The sequence below is a fragment of the Myxocyprinus asiaticus genome, chromosome 19, assembly GCF_019703515.2.
Source record: "Myxocyprinus asiaticus isolate MX2 ecotype Aquarium Trade chromosome 19, UBuf_Myxa_2, whole genome shotgun sequence".
In the NCBI taxonomy this organism is placed as follows: Eukaryota; Metazoa; Chordata; class Actinopteri; order Cypriniformes; family Catostomidae; genus Myxocyprinus; species Myxocyprinus asiaticus.
The window spans coordinates 17325271-17343889 of NC_059362.1; the positions used below are offsets into that span (position 1 = coordinate 17325271).

The 18619-nt window shown below is 39.2% G+C and overlaps 1 protein-coding gene across 1 annotated transcript; it reads right to left on the minus strand.

Annotated features, from left to right (window-relative positions):
* Positions 1-3554: 3554 nt before the first annotated feature.
* LOC127410415 (barttin-like) lies at positions 3555-15097 on the minus strand. Its single transcript, XM_051645671.1, has 3 exons — positions 14921-15097; positions 14546-14628; positions 3555-4286 (listed from the first exon to the last, which is right to left on the minus strand). The coding sequence occupies exons 1-3, from the start codon at positions 15095-15097 to the stop codon at positions 4016-4018; spliced, it is 531 nt and encodes a 176-aa protein (XP_051501631.1). The 3' UTR covers positions 3555-4015.
* Positions 15098-18619: the final 3522 nt, after the last annotated feature.

An 18619-nucleotide genomic window follows, 5' to 3' on the forward strand; every position in this document is an offset into this window, starting at 1 on the left:
CAATCTGACACATCTATGACACGAAGGATCATGTTTTAGTGATCCCAGAAAAAAACGTTGCCATAAAGATGCCATTAGTGATATCCACCATAGCAGTCCTGATGACGCTCTTTGACTAATATTTCAGGATCTACTCATCATATTACGTCGAGTGTGGACTTGTTTGATTCGGAGCCATCTGCTGTAAGTTGCAATATGCCATCTTTTATATCATGTTTTTTTTTTTTTTTTTTAAAGTTTATGAAGTTATAAACCAAAATGTGACGATAATTCTGTTTTCTCAGTTTATTATACATGTGGATTTCACATGCTAATAGAGCACAACAGTCTGGTTCCGGAAGTAAAAATCCAATTCATTTATCCCATAGACAAATTGATTTGCAACGATAACTTATAAACCTTTAAAAACAGACCTACCGTGAGCTAAGAAGTTGTTATACTTCCGTTGATGCCATCCATCTACGTTATTTCAACTTCATTGTTTAAAAATCATGTTTGATAGCGTAATTCATGGTAAACAACTACATTACCAATGGTACAGCAGAGAAGGATCCACCAATCAGAGAACCGCAGCCAACGAACCCGCGAAATGTGCCTTGGAGTGACTGCCCATGACGCAATGTGAATGATGTAATCGAGTCCATCTCCCTTCACCCTTAAACTGCTTACAGGATATATTTGTACATACTGGAATATTTTGCAATAAGCGTAAAATATATAGTTTCTATACTTATAATCAACAACCTAAAATCAATAGTTTTATATATTTTCATTGTTTTTTATTCAATGACATCATTCGCAATGATTCATGGGATTTTGGTTTGTGCCCTCATGAAAGATGGTAAGTACACAGCCTTGTACCTTTATGTGAATGTCCGATTTTCAAATACTTTTTTGCCTCAAAACAAATTTTGTGATTTTGTGATTCACCTCAGAGCTGGTTGGTTTGGTTCATGGCTTAAAACTCTTTTATGAAGGATTTTATAAAAAGTCTATGGAAGAAATTAATGGGGACCCATATGGCTGAAAAAAGTGGGCGGTTACTGTTGCGCTCTATACTCACTGTAGTTTGATCTCTGAGTGAAACAAATTTGCTTGTTGTATTTTACTAATCAAGAGCTTTCCTAAAGATATATGACACATGACAGTGTTATCTTTTTAATCTTTTTACTGGTTATAAATATGATTGATGCAATCGCAAATTTGCGAATTATGAAAATCGAACAGTTATCTTCTTTATCAGCAAATTTAAAAGCAGTATTTTAGAATTTCTCATATCAGCTATATTCATTGAAAAGATAAGAGTCTAAGCTTTAAAACAACACCTATTTTGTGCAGATCAACAAACTGGTTGTTGGGTATATTTTTTCGTGATCAGCGCACCCTCTCGGTCCCTTACCGGGCTGCTCCGGGTGTAAAAGTTTTTTTAAAAATAATAATAATAATAATAATAATAATAATAATAATAATAATAAAGGCAAAGTAATTCCCGTTTTTTTTTTTTTTTTTTTACTTTTCTGCTGCTTTTCCTTCACTGTCCATCTCATTCATTTAATATAGCCTAATAATAATGATCAATTAAATAATATTTCAGTTTTGTATAAAAAAATCTTATATAGGGTACAAGGGGGGCTGAAGGCCCCGTGGGTTAAAATGCACATTTTATTTTATTTTTCCAAAACACTAAATAGCAACACAAACTACCAGCACTTTCCTAAACACTTGTTTGTAACTATACACTGCAAAATATTCCTGATACATGAGATCATTGCATTCAATGTCTAAAGGTTGATTTGGGGGGAATGTGATCTAATATTTAATAAATTTCAAAATGTTGCAGATTTATAATGAGAATCCCTGAAATTTGCACATTTATTTTGAGCCAAAATACATACAATATTTGACATTTTCAGTTTTAAGAAGATTAAATAACAAAATAATAAAAAAAAATTATAACTGTCCAAAAAGTAAAAGGTTAGTATTTGGGGTAAAAAGCCCCCCTGTTGCAGGTGCTAAAGGCTCCTATAAAACATTGATTTGTTATTAAAAATGTTCAAAGTGGGCTCAACATGACTGATCCCATCACAATGGAGATTTATTTGTTTATAAAATACTTGAGACATATGGAATGCCAAATGTGATTTCACGCGTTCATGCGTTTTTAAACGTTTAACTCTTGTTAACTTGAGACGGCGACTAAAACACGTGGCGCTCTTGCGCGAGACGCTGAAAAAACAGCGGGACGCGGCACTACGGTCAAATACGTCAGTCTAGCGAATGTTTACGTGCAGACGGACGCAAAGACGCGTTCGGTGTGAACTGCTCCTTGGAAAGTTTACTTAAACTGCACGGACTTGTAACATTGTAAATTAAAGTGTGAAGTAGTTCATACATTTTTAGCTCTGTCCGACTCTATATTTAGGCTATATCTTACAGGCTTATTTTGTATTTATTATTTTATGCTATTTTAGTGATAATTGTCGAAATCTGCCTTCATCAGTGTGCAAAGTGGTGTTTCTAATTGCTTTATTTATACATAAGCTGAATTGCGTTGCATACTGTATCTTGATACAACGCAATTAATTATATACCGGGTGCATCTGAGCAAGTGTTGCGTGTTTCAGATGCTGCTCTTATCATTTTACCAAATATGGCTTCACGTCGTCATCTGTCGGCCAGATAGTGGTACTGTTAGGCGACTAAAAGAGTCATAATTAAATTAAACACACAAAAGACAGTATATAATTTACTTGTATTTGCTTATTTGTGCATTCATTTGAAAAAGACGTGGAGGCTGTGTCTACATTGTTGCTCTGATGCATCAAAGCTGTGAATGAGAATCACACGTTAACACAATTCAATTTAATTTTCCAGTACTGCCTGTTATATGTGGAGACTTAAAGAGATAGTTCGCCCAAAAATGAAAATTGTCTCATAATTTTCTCACCCGCATGCCATCCCAGATGTGTATGACTTTCTTTCTTCTGCAGAACAGAATTTAGAAGAATATCCCAGCTCTTTGGGTCCTTACAGTTCAAGTGAATGGTGTCTAGACTTTTGAAGGAACAAAAAGCACATAAAGGCAGCATAAAAGTAATCAATTCGACTCCAGTTGTTAAATCCATATCTTCTGAAGCAATATGATGTGCGGATGAGAAACAGATCAACATTTACGTCTTTTTATATTTATTTATTTAATTTAACCATAAAGCTCTACTTTCAAAATGTGAAAGAGAAAGTAAAAGTGGAGATTTGTAGTAAAAGTGAAAGTGGAGATTTGTGGTGAAAGTGAAAGCAGAGATTTATGGTTAAAAAAAGGACTTAAATATTGATCTGTTTCTAACCCACACCTGTCATATCGCTTTTGAAGATATGGAACTACTGGAGTCGTGTGGACTGCTTTTATGCTGCCTTTATATGCTTTTTGGAGCTTCAACGCTTTAGTCATTATTCACTTGCATTGTAAGGACCAACAGAGATATTCTTCTAAAAATCTTTGTGTTCTGCAGAAGAAAGAAAGTCATACACATCTGGGATGGCATGAGGGTGAGTAAATGATGAGAGAATTTTCATTTTTGGGTGAACTATTCCTTGAAGAGTCTCTTATAAAGAAGCAGCAGAGTCAGATATAAATCCTCAGAGCTCCTCATTCCAGATTGTTCCTCTCTCAATGTCCTCTCCATGGTGATACGAGCCAAGGTCACCAGTGTATTTATTTTATCACCTAATGTTTAAACTTTCCAGCTTATTTTCCTGAGAGTGGAGCAATTATCACATGCTTGTGACAAAGTCATGGCCAGTACTTGTAACATAAACATGCCTCTGTTAGGATTATTTCTTATATTTTTATAATTAAAGGGACAGATCACACAAAATGTGAAAACTTATACATTCACACATGAACATTTTGTTAGAAGTTATAGCTATCTTAAATATAAATGACAAGGTGTCTAGCCAATCTTACTTTATGTTAAATAATGTGGATGTTGATTTACACATATATAATCAAACTGAATTATTCACTGTCCAGCTCTGTATAGTAACATGAGTCCTCCACTTTCCCATAGTACATCTCTTTGTCAGAGTCTGGTTCTGCATTTCTTTTATCTGGCAGTGGGGTGCTGGAGCATGCCAGGTGTGTGCTGGAAGAGCTTTGAGACGTGTGGATGACAATGGCATGCTCATTGTGTTTGTTCTCTTCATAGAGTTGTGGATCTGCTGATATTACAACTTCTAGTTTTTCATCACAAAAGCCAGCCACGGGAGCTCTTATTGGTTTTGTTGGACTGTAACAGGAAAAATAAATGTCAGACTAATGCATATAAGAGATATTTAGACAGAAGATTACTGTAGGTCTGTCTATTTTATTTCTTTAAAAAAATTTTTTAAGATGCCTTTTGTTCATTTACACATTTGAATATGCTGTTTAGCCAGTGTGTTAAATGTCATAGTAACACTTTACAATAAGGTTCCATTCGTTAGCTATAGTTAATGCATTAGGTATCATGAACTAACAATGAACGATATACTTTTACAACATTTATTAATCTTTGTTAATGTTAGTTAATAAAAATACAATTGTTCATTTTTAGTTCATGTTAGTTCATAAGTGTGTTAACTAATGTTAAGTATTGTTCATTGTTTCTTTATGTTAACTAATGTTGTTAACTAATGTTTTATTGTAAAGTGTTACCAATACCACAAGTTACAAAGTACCAGATTAGATCAGTTGTACTTGCAAAACAGTATAGTTTATAATAGGTGTGGTAAAATATTGTTATTATAAAGGGATGTTAAGATATTATTAATTTTACTGACAACCAGTTATGCACATCCACCCAAAGTGGCTTATTTGTTTTTATGTCTCAAGTATGGAAGTTATTAACATCTTTATTGACTGATTATGTGCCTATTGCATGCCATTTTATTACACTAAGACTTTTTCATACAAGAGTTTGGTCCTAACCAGTGTCATGATCGCCAGACAGTGGCGATTTCTCAGGGCCAGCAAAGCCTTCTCTGCTGGCCTAACATGCCAAATAAATAAATATTTTTTATTCTTTCATTCTCAATCACCTTTTTGCCTATTTATTTTTAATCGCTTTCCACTCTTAATTAATCTACAAACAAATAGAGAAAAATCTGAATTTATTCCTTGATGCTTACAAGCAAAGTGTTACAACTGTTTCACAAATCACATGTCCGAAGCAGCGCGTGAGATTGAGCTCCACCCCCTCAGGCCTTCAGAATTTCCACAGAATCCCTCAACAGTGCAAATGAAAGAGCAACTAAAGTCAGATTCATCAGCCAATCAGATTTATTTGTTCTTGGTGGGTGTGGTCTTTAGGATATGTTCCGGTCGAGGCCTTCTAGCTGGCCCTGAGTGACGCAATCACGCTTTAAGTGATGTAGGTAATTTGAAAGCGAAAAGCGTAAGATCAAGCTGTCTGACGAGTTGGCTGTCATCACCATTGAGAAAGAGATCCTTATGGATTTAAAAACACGAGATATTCTGCATGACTGTGTGATTGCTTAATTTATTAAACAGGAAAGGAGGACTGATTTTTACTTCAAGTAAATTGGTAAGTGCTTTTTGCATTGTTATAGCAACATCAGGAGTTTTCTAAGTGTAAATTAGGCTGCTTGAGCATTCAGTGTCAGTTCTGAAAAGTAGTGCTGCGTTCCATTCAACTTGGAAAGTCGGATTTTACAACTTCCTACTAGGAAAAGTGCAATGGAATGCATCTTAAAGTCAGAATTACAACTTGTAGGCTCGTGCAGAAATGGTCAACTCCGATTTCGCTGAGATGAAGGGGCATGATGTCACACAAACATGTCGACACTCAGGGAGATATACAAAAGAAGTGATAAACATTCACTTTATTAAGTAATATCGATAAATGAGTTCGTTTCCACATTACATGATATTAAAGCTTGTTTAACAAACGCCTGCAGAAACAGGTGTATAAAACATTATAATCTCTTTTGATAATCGTACACCTGAAGCACAAATGCTTGCGCTGCAATACTGTTTATCAGTTGGGTTGCTAGGAGACATCTCTAATTAGAGTCAAACCCCTGCTAAGCTAACGGGAGTGTTGCAGTTCCGAATATCAGAGAATGGAATGCATTTATGGTCGGAGATATCAAGTAGGAATATCCCAAATCCAACTTCAATGGAACGCAGCATAACCTTGTACCCTGACGAAACAAAATTTATTGCAAGCAACATTTAAATCACAAATACTATTCGATAGATTTTTCCAGGTATTATAGACCTCCTTGGTAGATTCATATGAAAAATTATGATTTTTGAATGTCTGTTCGGGAGACGTTCATTCACAAACAGTCATGATGCAGTTAAAATTAGACTTGCTTGAGCATTAAGTGTTGTTTCAAGTTCTGGCTTTCGTGCGTGGATGTGTTTTTAAAATGTCAATTGGTATTACTAGTTAGCTACGGCATAATGTATGATGCCCAAAGGCACAGGGTGTCTTTTTTTGTTTGTTTGATTTTTCCCCTTTTTCACCCAATTTGGAATGCCCAATTCCCAGTGCGCTTTTTAAGTCCTCATGGTCACGGAGTGATTCGCCTCAATCCGGGTGGCGGAGGACGAATCCCAGCTGCCTTCACACCTGAGACCATCTACCCACGCATCTTATCACGTGGCTTGTTGAGCGCGTTGCCACGGAGACATAGCGTGTGTGGAGGCTTCACGCCATCCACCGCGGCATCCGCGCTCAACTCACCATGCACCCCACCGAGAACGAACTACATTATAGCGACCACGAGGAGGTTACCCCATGTGACTCTACCCTCCCTAGCAACCAGGCCAATTTGGTTGCTTAGGAGACCTGGCTGGAGTCACTCAGCACGCCCTGGGATTCAAACTAGCGAACTGGTAGAGGCATAGGGTGTCTTATTCATTGTGAAACTGTGTTTTCTTAATGGCATGAATCGCACTGAAGGCCTAAACTATAAATGCACGTACAACCACTGTCACCAGACAGATAGTTTTAAGGGGATGGAGGACAGAGGGAGAGCCCCCACTTCAGGAGATGGGGAGGGTGGCGGCTTTTGAAGAAGGGTCATCTAGAAGAATGGGGAAACTGGACTCGTTTGTGGGGAAATGGGGCAGATAATTAAGATTGTTAATATGTGTGATGTGTGTGTGTGTGTGTGTGTGTCTATAATCATTTATGCCCACTGTGATGTTGTTGAGGGCCAGGGTGGGGTTGGGGATTGGGAGGGGTAATAGTGGGGGTTAAATATTGATTCTGTGTGTATATGTTTTGATTTTTTTTGTGTTTAATATATGAATCAATAAAAAACTGTTAATAAAAAATAAAAAAAAGACTTTGTCATAGAGCACAGAAGCTGAACAGTACACCAAGTAGCTCAATTTCTTTCCTTTATTAAAAAAAAGAAAAATGTGTGTAGAGATTTACTATGAAGAACACAATCATATCCTAACTGCATAAAAACATTGACAAGGCTTGTAATCATGTATTTACTGGATTTATGTTTCATCTGTCAAAGCGTTTCTAACAGTTTTTTGTTTAGCTGTAGAAACACGATGTAGCAACTCTATTAAGCTCCCATGCAAGGAAAGTTCCTCAATGACATTCTATCTTTTAACTCACAACAACATGTATTAAGATAATGCATCATAAGAAAGTGTTTCACTGCTGTTCAAACGTTCCTCAAATCGCATCATTTATATGGATATACAGGTGCATCTCAATAAATTAGAATGTCGTGGAAAAGTTCATTTATTTCAGTAATTCAACTCAAATTGTGAAACTCGTGTATTAAATAAATTCAATGCACACAGACTGAAGTAGTTTAAGTCTTTGGTTCTTTTAATTGTGATGATTTTGGCTCACATTTAACAAAAACCCACCAATTCACTATCTCAAAAAATTAGAATATGGTGACATGCCAATCAGCTAATCAACTCAAAACACCTGCACAGGTTTCCTGAGCCTTCAAAATGGTCTCTCAGTTTGGTTCACTAGGCTACACAATCATGGGGAAGACTGCTGATCTGACAGTTGTCCAGAAGACAATCATTGACACCCTTCACAAGGAGGGTAAGCCACAAACATTCATTGCCAAAGAAGCTGGCTGTTCACAGAGTGCTGTATCCAAGCATGTTAACAAAAAGTTGAGTGGAAGGAAAAAGTGTGGAAGAAAAAGATGCACAACCAGCCGAGAGAACCACAGCTTTATGAGGATTGTCAAGCAAAATCGATTCAAGAATTTGGGTGAACTTCACAAGGAATGGACTGAGGCTGGGGTCAAGGCATCAAGAGCCACCACACACAGATATGTCAAGGAATTTGGCTACAGTTGTCATATTCCTCTTGTTAAGCCACTCCTGAACCACAGACAACGTCAGAGGCGTCTTACCTGGGCTAATGAGAAGAAGAACTGGACTGTTGCCCAGTGGTCCAAAGTCCTCTTTTCAGATGAGAGCAAGTTTTGTATTTCATTTGGAAACCAAGGTCCTAGAGTCTGGAGGAAGGGTGGAGAAGCTCATAGCCCAAGTTGCTTGAAGTCCAGTGTTAAGTTTCCACAGTCTGTGATGATTTGGGGTGCAATGTCATCTGCTGGTGTTGGTCCATTGTGTTTTTTGAAAAGCAAAGTCACTGCACCCGTTTACCAAGAAATTTTGGAGCACTTCATGCTTCCTTCTGCTGACCAGCTTTTTAAAGATGCTGATTTCATTTTCCAGCAGGATTTGGCACCTGCCCACACTGCCAAAAGCAGCAAAAGTTGGTTAAATGACCATGGTGTTGGTGTGCTTGACTGGCCAGCAAACTCACCAGACCTGAACCCCATAGAGAATCTATGGGGTATTGTCAAGAGGAAAATGAGAAACAAGACCAAAAAATGCAGATGAGCTGAAGGCCACTGTCAAAGAAACCTGGGCTTCCATACCACCTCAGCAGTGCCACAAACTGATCACCTCCATGCCACACCGAATTGAGGCAGTAATTAAAGCAAAAGGAGCCCCTACCAAGTATTGAGTACATGTACAGTAAATGAACATACTTTCCAGAAGGCCAACAATTCACTAAAAATGTTTTTTTTATTGGTCTTATGATGTATTCTAATTTTTTGAGATAGTGAATTGGTGGGTTTTTGTTAAATGTGAGCCAAAATCATCACAATTAAAAGAACCAAAGACTTAAACTACTTCAGTCTGTGTGCACTGAATTTATTTAATACACGAGTTTCACAATTTGAGTTGAATTACTGAAATAAATGAACTTTTCCACGACATTCTAATTTATTGAGATGCACCTGTATGTTTTCCAACTGATTAGTCAAAACATTAAATGAAACAAATGACAATAAAATGAAAAGTAATCTCTTCAGTAATCAAAATACTTTTTGAATGTAACTATTCTGATCACCAACAATTAAATTGTAACTATAGTCGAATACAGTTACTAATATTTTGTATTTTAAATCCGTAATTTAAATACTTAAATACGTGATCCCATTACATGTATATACATGTATATATACTCTGTTTATACATTCTGTATATACTGTATATGACGCTGGTGTGTCTCCATACATTTTATGTTAATGCTAAAAGGTGTGAAAATAAAAACTCATGTTGGATTGTTTACCCGGCTCCCACTTCCTCTTCAAGAAGAGAGTTAAAGAACTTGTCACAGTGGTGCTGAAACCCGGGATTGTTTGGAGGAAGGCCGCAATCTTCAAGACCCTTGCTGACATCCACCAGGCTCAACATCAGGCTCTGCTTGAGCTATGCAGGGAACAGAATCATCAATTCCAGGTACTGGTCCAGGCTCAAGCAAAGGACCGGCAGGTGTTACGGAGCTTGGTACTCCAGAAGGGATCTTCCCCCCTGACAACAGCCATGACTACGGCCACGCTCACTAAGATAGGACAGCAAGATAACCCAGAGCTTAAATCGAACTGTTCGAGCAGACAGCCGAGGCGTGGAAGTGGCCGAACTCTCAGTGGGTGGTCCACTTACTGCCGCTGCTGACTGGGAAAGCCCAACTCGCTGCCCATCAACTTCCAGTCAACAACCTCCTGGTGTACGGGGATCTGAAAAGAGCCATCTTGCAGCAGTTTGGCTGTAGCCCGGAGCAGCATTGCCAGGGCTTCTGGTCACTTCGTGATGCCTGCCGAAAGTGGATGCTGACTGAAGATCGCGATGCCAAGGAGATACTTGATCTGGTGCTACTGGAGCAGTTAATCGCCTGGCTACCAAAAGGGACAGCGGAGTGGGTCCAGTGCCACCGACCGGCGTCACTGGATGGTGCGGTCCAGCTGGCTGAGGACCATATGGCGGCGTATTCGGGGGCCGACGAGCCTCTCTCTCTTTCTCTGTCTCTCTCTTCCCTCCCCCTCCCCTCATCCTGTTCTCTGGGAACCGGGTTTGCGGTAGGAGTTCCCCGTTTCCTGGTCCCATAGGCCATTCATCCCACTGGTTTCCCCTAACCCTTTCCGCTTTCTCCCACTGGTAAATCCGCTGCTGCAGGTGTGGGCGTGAAGTCTGGGCTGGTCTGCTGGAGCTGCGGGAAACCTGGGCATTTCCAGGACTGTTGTCCCACGATAGAGGTGGAGACATTGGTCCGGGTCCCCGACGTGCCACTGGCTGCCCCCGATCGAGCAGGAGCATACCGGATATTAAGGGGGTACATATCAAGCCTTGGTGGATTCAAGTTGTAATAAAACCTCCATTCACCAAAGTTTGGCTCAATCCGAGGCTTTGGATACAAGCCGGCAGGTGAAGGTAAGGTGTGTGCATGGGGATAGTCACGATTACCCCTTAGTGCCCATCACTATTCAATTCAAAGGGCAAAAGCATAGAATATAGGCAACAGTTACTTCCCGCCTCACCCATCCACTAATTTTGGATACAAATTGGTCAGAATTTACAACTTTATTGAGGGGAATTTGTGTGGATGGGTCCTGTAACAAAGTGTATCGGTGTGTGGGATTCGCTGGCTGGCGAGGCGAGCTGGGGCAGTCTACGTCAGCTCCACGTCAGTATGACACATGGGAGGGGCCCGCCATTAGAGGATTCCCTGCAGGGGATTTCCCTCTGGAGCAGACATGAGATGAGACCCTTAGGCACGCTTTTGACCAAGTGAAAATGATTGATTGGTCAACGCCTCCAGCCAAACGTTGCACTCACATATCCATATTTTTTGATTATTAATGATCGGTTGTATCGAGTGACGCAGGACACTCAGACAAGGGAGGATACAACCCAATTGTTAATACAGAAGAGCCATCGGAAGCCACCCCAAGAACGCCATTGCACCCCCTTCAATTGATCGAGGTCCCCTTCAAAAGAATTTGCATGGACCTCATCGGGCCATTAGAGCGGACGGCACGCGGGCATCACTTTATGTTGGTTCTGGTGGACTACTAAACGCGATATCCGGAAGCAGTGCCTCTGCGCAACATTTCAGCACGAAGTGTTGTGGAGGCACTCTTCAGAATAATCTGAAAGAAATCCTCACTGATCAGGGCACGACGTTTATGTCAGGTACACTACACGAACTGTAAGAATTATTGGGGATTCAATCGATTCGGACCACCCCCAAATGGATGGCTTGGTCGACGCTCGAAATGATGGCTTGGTAGATGCTCAAAATTGGGACAATTAGCTTGAGCCCCTGTTATTTACAGTACAAGAGGTCCCGCAAGCCTCCACAGGGTTCTCCCCATTTGAATTACTGTACAGGTGTCGACCGTGCGGCGTGCTCGACATCCTATGGGGAAATTTGGAGGAGGGACCTTCAAACAGCAAAAACAAAATTCAATACGTTCTTGACCTGAGAGCAAAACTGCACACACTGGGGCAATTAACACAGGAGAATTTGTTCCAGGCTCAAGAATGTCAAAGCCAAATGTATAATAGGGGTTCTCGGCTACATGAATTTACACCAGAAGATAAAGTCCTTCTATTACTCCCCACATCGAGCTCTAAATTACTCGCCAAGTGGCAGGAGCCCTTTGAGGTCACACGGCGTGTCTGGGAAATCGATTATGAGGTTAAATGAACAGATAGAGGTGGAGCACATCAGATTTACCATGTCAATCTCCTAAAACCATGGAGAGAGGTGATCCCTTTGACACTGGCGACGGTGGTTGCGGAGAGGGAGGAGCTCGGACTGGAGGTGAACTTAAAAGCCACCGATCGAGCCATCTGAGTCACCCGGTCACTTGCGGAGTCCACCTCTCACCTTCACAAGTCACGGAGGTTGCCAGGTTGCAAGGAGAATTCTCCAATGTGTTCTCGCCTCTTCCCTGTCATACGAATCTCATAGAGCACCATATCAAGACGACCCCAGGGGTAATGGTACGCAGTCGTCCCTACCGATTACCCGAGCACAAAAAAGTGGTTCAGGAAGAATTAAAGGACATGCTAGATATGGGAGTAATAGAAGAATCCCACTGTGACTGAGCCAGTCTGGTGATTCTAGTCCCAAAGAGTGATGGCTCAGTCCGGTTCTGTGTGGATTATAGAAAGGTCAACGCGGTGTCTAAATTTGATGCATACCCAATACCTCGGATTGATGAACTGCTCGATCGGTTAGGTGCGGCTCACTTTTATTCGACACTGAATTTAACAAAGGGATAGTGGCAGATCCACTTAAATCCCATGTCCTGTGAAAAGATGGCATTTTCCACACTGTTCGGATTACACCAATTTGTGACACTTTCGTTCAGTTTGTTCGGGGTCCCGGCTACGTTTCAGCGGTTCATGGACCAAATCCTCAGACCGCATGCTGTATACACTGCTGCCTATCTGAATAATATCATTATTTACAGTAATGATTGGCAGTGGCACCTGCAGCATCCAAGGGCTGTCCTGAGGTTGTTGAGACAAGCGGGACTCATGGCAAACCCAAAGAAGTGTGCAATTGGGCTGGTGGAAGTGCAGTATCTGGGCTTCCACTTGGGTCATGGGCAGGTGCAGCTCCAAATTGATAAAACCGCAGCGATTGCAGCCTGCCCGAGACCTAAGACCAAAAAGGAGGTGAGACAGTTCCTGGGGCTGGCTGGCTATTATCGTAGGTTTCTGCCTAATTATCTGACCGTCACCAGCCATGGACAGAGCCGTGTCAGCAGGCGTTAAAGCAGGTGAAAGCTGCACTTTGCGGTGGGCCGCTCTTGCATTCCCCTTACTTCTCTTTCCCTTTTTTGTTGCAGATTGATGCATCAGACGGGGTTGGGGGCTGTATTATCCCAGGTAATGGAGCGCCCCATGTTGTACATCAGTCAGAAGCTCTCAGTGCGGGAGACGAAGTACAGCATGATTGAGAAGGAGTGCCTGGCCATCAAATGGGCGGTCCTTACCCACCAGTACTACCTCTTTTGGAGGGCATTCACCCTCTGTTCGGACCACGCCCGATCCAATGGCTCCATCGCATAAAGGATGGTAACCTGTGGATCACCTGTAGGTATATGGCTCTCCAGCCTTTTAAGTTTGAGGTGGTCCACAGGCCAGGGGCGCTGATGGCTGTGGCAGATTTCCTCTCCTGAAATGGAGGGGGGAGGGGGGACGGGGTGTGTAAGTCACAGGCCGGATGACTCCCTGGCCTGAGTTGCCAAAGGGGGGAGAGACGCACGTCGCTGGCTGTGTCTCTATACATTTTATGTTGTGCTGAAAAGCAAGTTGTTAATGCTGAAAAGTGTGAAAATAAAAACAAACATTGGATTGTTTACCCAGCTCCCTCTTCCTCCAAGAAGAGAGTTAAAGAACTATATAGCTGTATTATGTTTTTTTTTTCATTTATTACTGTATCTATTCATTTTTGCAACCCTGTTACAAAAATATGGGATATGTCTAAATAAAGTTCATAACCCTGATTTGTGCGATTTTATTTGAATGCAATAAACATTAAATAAACATCAAACTTTTAATAGACAATATTTGATGAATTCTTGATGACGCTTTCCACTACAATTATACAAAAATGTAAAAAAAAAAATTAGATGAGATTAATGACTTTTCTTCCCACCATGCTATTACTTTTTATGTCACAACTGTGTGATTATTATTATTATTATTATTATTATTATTATTTTTAGTAATAGGTTTGCACACAAAATGTGGGACACTACTAAATAGTGTTTACTACTATTAATTTAATATCAATTCAATAGATTATGTCAAAATTATGAAATTATTGTATGATTTTAATTGTTGGACAGAGTCAAGAAGGTCAAAACCTCTAAGGTGGGTCTGAAAAAAGTGATATTAAAATATCAGTGATATTTAAAACTAGCTACTTTTCATGCAAAATTTATTTTATGTTTTATAATATGTTTTGTTTTATAATAAGTTTATCTAAATAATTCGCACAACAAAAACATGGTGTTTGTGCCTCTAATGCTTAAAACATTTGAACACCAAAGTGTACCAAAGTGGAATCCATTCATTTAAAAAAGCAAATGTATACTTTTTTAACACCAGAAAACAATTGCAGTGTTTCTTTTCAAGTACAACTGAGAGATTTAAAATACATTTTATTCTGACCTTTTTTCATCTGATCTTCCTGCACATGAGTCCTGTATTTCAGCCCCACAGAGCTCTTCCTTTTCTGGTATTATAACAGTCACCTAGAGGACATAATGCAACTCTTAACAATCTAAAACAATGCAAACACCATACCATCTTTGAGCATTAATAACCTAAAGTCTGATGTTGTGCTTCGACAACTCTTCAAAACACTCCGTACAACTCAAAGCAGTCAATGTACAGTCAATTTTGTTAAGTTAATAAATACTAAAATGGGCTAAATCAAATGCTCTTCAAACACAATAATCCTCTGATATGAAACTCTAATGAACTTAAAGACAATATAAGTTATCCATATATTACCAGACAATAGTGAAAGCCCACTCTGCCTACCCTGGGGTAACACTGACACACGGACCAGACTACTCCCAAGCCCATCAATAGGACTCCTATAGAACAGAACGTGGCAAACACCTGTGGCTCTTCTACATCCATCATGAACAGACCCAACGCCACTAACGCCATCCCAAGAACGATGAGCCCATAGCGGTATGGCTTGTTCTCTGCCATGGGTTAAGGATTGGAGGTCAAGCTGGGGTAAAGTTAACAGAGAAAAGTGCAGGGAGTGTGGAGCTTTATGGCTTCGTCCCCATAGAGGTTAAGGAAAACTGGGAGGGCAGGAGTGAGTGGCAGGACTCAGAGCCAGTAAGGAACAAGATCTGCATCACTAAACCTGTAATAGGCCTCGGTCAGGTGACCTTCCCCCAGGCAAAAGTTGCATTGGCTTGATCAATCTTATGACGTTTCTTTGTAGAAAACTGGAATTTTAATGATTTAGCACATGAGAAATACAAGTACAACAACATATAAAGACTTTTGGTTTGTCAAAATTTTTAGTTCACAATATAAAACAACAAGTGTTTTAGTGTCATATATTGGTATGTATGCTAAGGTAGTAACAAAAAGGAAAAGTAATACCCTTGTTTAAAAGTAACAAAACAATGTTTAACTGACAAAACATCACTGAAAATATACTTATCCAGCATTAATAAATCAATATAACACAACTGATTTTAAAATAATACCACACGCATACACACAAAACAGAAGTGGTTACTTGTAGGCCTTAGTGACAGTGAATGTAACAATTAGAAGAGAGGCACACTTCCTCAATTCTACATTATTAAACGAAATAATTTACACCTAATATAGAAACAAAAGATACATTTCTAATCCTTCCTCAAAATAATGAAAATATTTTTAATAAAGTAATCATTATAAAAGCTCATAGCACAATTCAATATTTGGTTCAGTTTATAGGGTGCATAATTAACAAGCAGTGTTGGGAGTACTGTGTTACAAAGTATTTTAATAGGATCTTTATAAATGCATTCCGTTTATTTTGGTTATATCTGTTAGATAAACTCAAATATAAACATGTACACATACAATCCACATACAAGCAATACATTTGTAGACACATGAGCAGACACACGCACATCAAGAACGATACACACATTTTGAAAAATATATTGAATTTATATATTATTTACTTGTTATATATTAAATTGGTATTATTTTTGTTGTAACTTTGATGTTGTTTTCAATGGGGTGTCATATTTGTAGTGTTGTTGGTTTGTAGGAGCTCTAGAAGATAACTTTGAAGTAATGAGCAATGCAATTACTTTATAGAAAAAGTAATCAGTTATCATATTACAATTTTAGAGACATAATTAGTAAACTGTAGTGGATTACTTTTTTTGAATAGCTTTCCCAACACTGATGTAGAGGTACTTACAGGCATTATAATGTAATATAGTTACGACCTGCTGCTTACAGTAACTATGGCTTCTTAAACATACCATCTTTGTAACATTTGTCTTGTGTTCAGGACTTACTAGTTACTAGATTTCCATTTCATCATATCCACAAATTTACGGCTGAAAAAAGTAAGAGTAAGATACAAGGCAGAAGCATACTTTACGGAAACGAAGATGCTTCTAGATATGCAAGCTCGATTTTGTGAATTGTTGCGTTTTGTAAAATGTGTCAGACTGCACTTCATAACAACGCAAGTACGTGTTGCATTTTTAATGTTGCCTCAAGGGCCGTTATAGTGAACATTAGTGTGAACTTTCTGCTTCTATGGTAAGTTTTCCCTTTGAAGCCAATTACTGTCATGGCAGAACAACAGTTTGAAGAGAATATGGCTCAGCAAGTAAGGTGAAGTCCATATATTTCTAGTAGGGCTGTCAATTTTGCACGTTAATTGTGAGATTAATTATATAAAAAAATAATGCGTTAAAAAAATTAATGGAAATAATCATTCCACCGTACCATAATAAGGAATATTCCTACCATCAGAGTAATTGGAGCTTGAAGTACCACCTTCATGTTTTCACAAGTCCCAGTCAGCAGGGGGCAGTATGCACAACTCCAGCTGAACAGCAAAGCGCAGCTGTACAAGCAACAAACCACACTTATGGACAGCATAAAGCTGGATGGAGCAACTATGCGTCCAGGAATCTGGAGACATGGTGTTGCTGATGCTACTTAATCTTAGTGAGATGCTCCAAAAGCATCGGTCTGACACATGTAAATAGACGTGTCCTCAGTGAAACTTATGTTCAATAATATGGGAATCTAAATTATTATATATATTATATATAATATTTCAAATTATTTAAATATAATTATTTAACTATTTTTCTTTCTTTTCTTTGCAATAATTATGTGATTAATTTGTGATTTTACTCTGGTGAATTTTTGGGCTGCCACCTGCAATTTTTTACTCTCAAATTTAAAAGCTCACCATTCACACATACTGTGGACTGATTGCAAAACATTGGTCTAATTTTTCAGAAAACTCCCCAAATGAAGAGACTCCAATTATTCATAAATAATATTGTGTGTGTTCATAATCATGATAAACAAAGTTTTAAAAAATATATATCATTGATGTTGTAAGCATGTAATTCTGGTTCTATTCACTCTATCTCACTTTGAAAAGTCTTATTTCTTTCCACTTGATGGCAACAAGCACTGGAAAGAATAATCTTTTCTCTGTCACATTCCATCACAATATACAGATCTGAAATGTAGGTGGCGCTCTAACGCATTTTAGCCCTCACAGATGTGCTCGTCCATAGACATTCAGTCTAATTTTCAGTTCATGCACCACCTCCATTGTTTCATCGAATATCTCGGCTTCTGAGTGGACTAGAAGCTTAATCTAGGTGTCATCAGAGAACTGAGACACTCTTCTTTGCGATGCTATATACCATCAATATATACATATTTTAAACGTTTTGAACATAAAAAAAGTTCGCGTTAAAGCACCCCCTTTGGACCCGCCAGCAGGTCCACAGAGTTTAAAGGGATAATTGATGTATAGAACGCACATTAAACACATTGAACCGGACCAAAGAATGCCCTGGCAAATTTTGTATGAATTTCACTTTGACCTATAAAAGGAGACTTTTCCGTGATAGAGAAAACCAAAACAGTTGTATTCCAAAAAGTGTCTACTGCAGCATTTTGTAAGATTTTCCAAGTTGTGATGTCTGAAACTAAATACTGTTGTTGGAATAATAAGCCCATTGTATTAGTTTCTTGTCACGCAAGGCACTTCATCATCTTGAAAACATATTAAAAAACAAGATCCTAAGATCAGCCTTCGTTAAAAAAAACCTTCTTTCCTAAAGTTACATTTTATTTAGGGTTTAGTCCTTCATTAACACTGGCTTTTCTCTGAGTCGCTATCCACAGCAGTGGTTATAGTTGGTCAATAGCTGTAGTGGTCTTCATAACAGTCTCATAGGATGGTGGTGGCTCTATTTGCCAGGGAGGAGGGGTTCCAGGCAGGCTGAGTTCACTGGGTTCTGAGAGGGGAGGCAACTGGGCTGCACTGCTTTGCTCTTCTGTAGCCCTACGGATCCTATCCAGCCTCCTGGAGAAAGGGAAAAGCTCATAAGTATTTTCATAACGATCTAATTTGTACTGTATTTGTGGCTTAATTATGCAATTAGCAATATTTAGGTAAATCAGGAATATTAAAAACAACACCCTTTTTCATAAAGAAACCACAGTATC

Excerpts from the sequence above, each read along its gene's own strand:
- LOC127410415 (XM_051645671.1), bottom strand. The coding sequence starts at position 15,097 with ATGGCAGAGAACAAGCCATACCGCTATGGGCTCATCGTTCTTGGGATG. Across the intron at positions 14,629-14,920 it reads TGTGTCAGTGTTACCCCAGG|GTGACTGTTATAATACCAGA; the intron begins GTAGGCAGAGTG and ends TATGTCCTCTAG. Across the intron at positions 4,287-14,545 it reads GGAAGATCAGATGAAAAAAG|TCCAACAAAACCAATAAGAG; the intron begins GTCAGAATAAAA and ends TTCCTGTTACAG.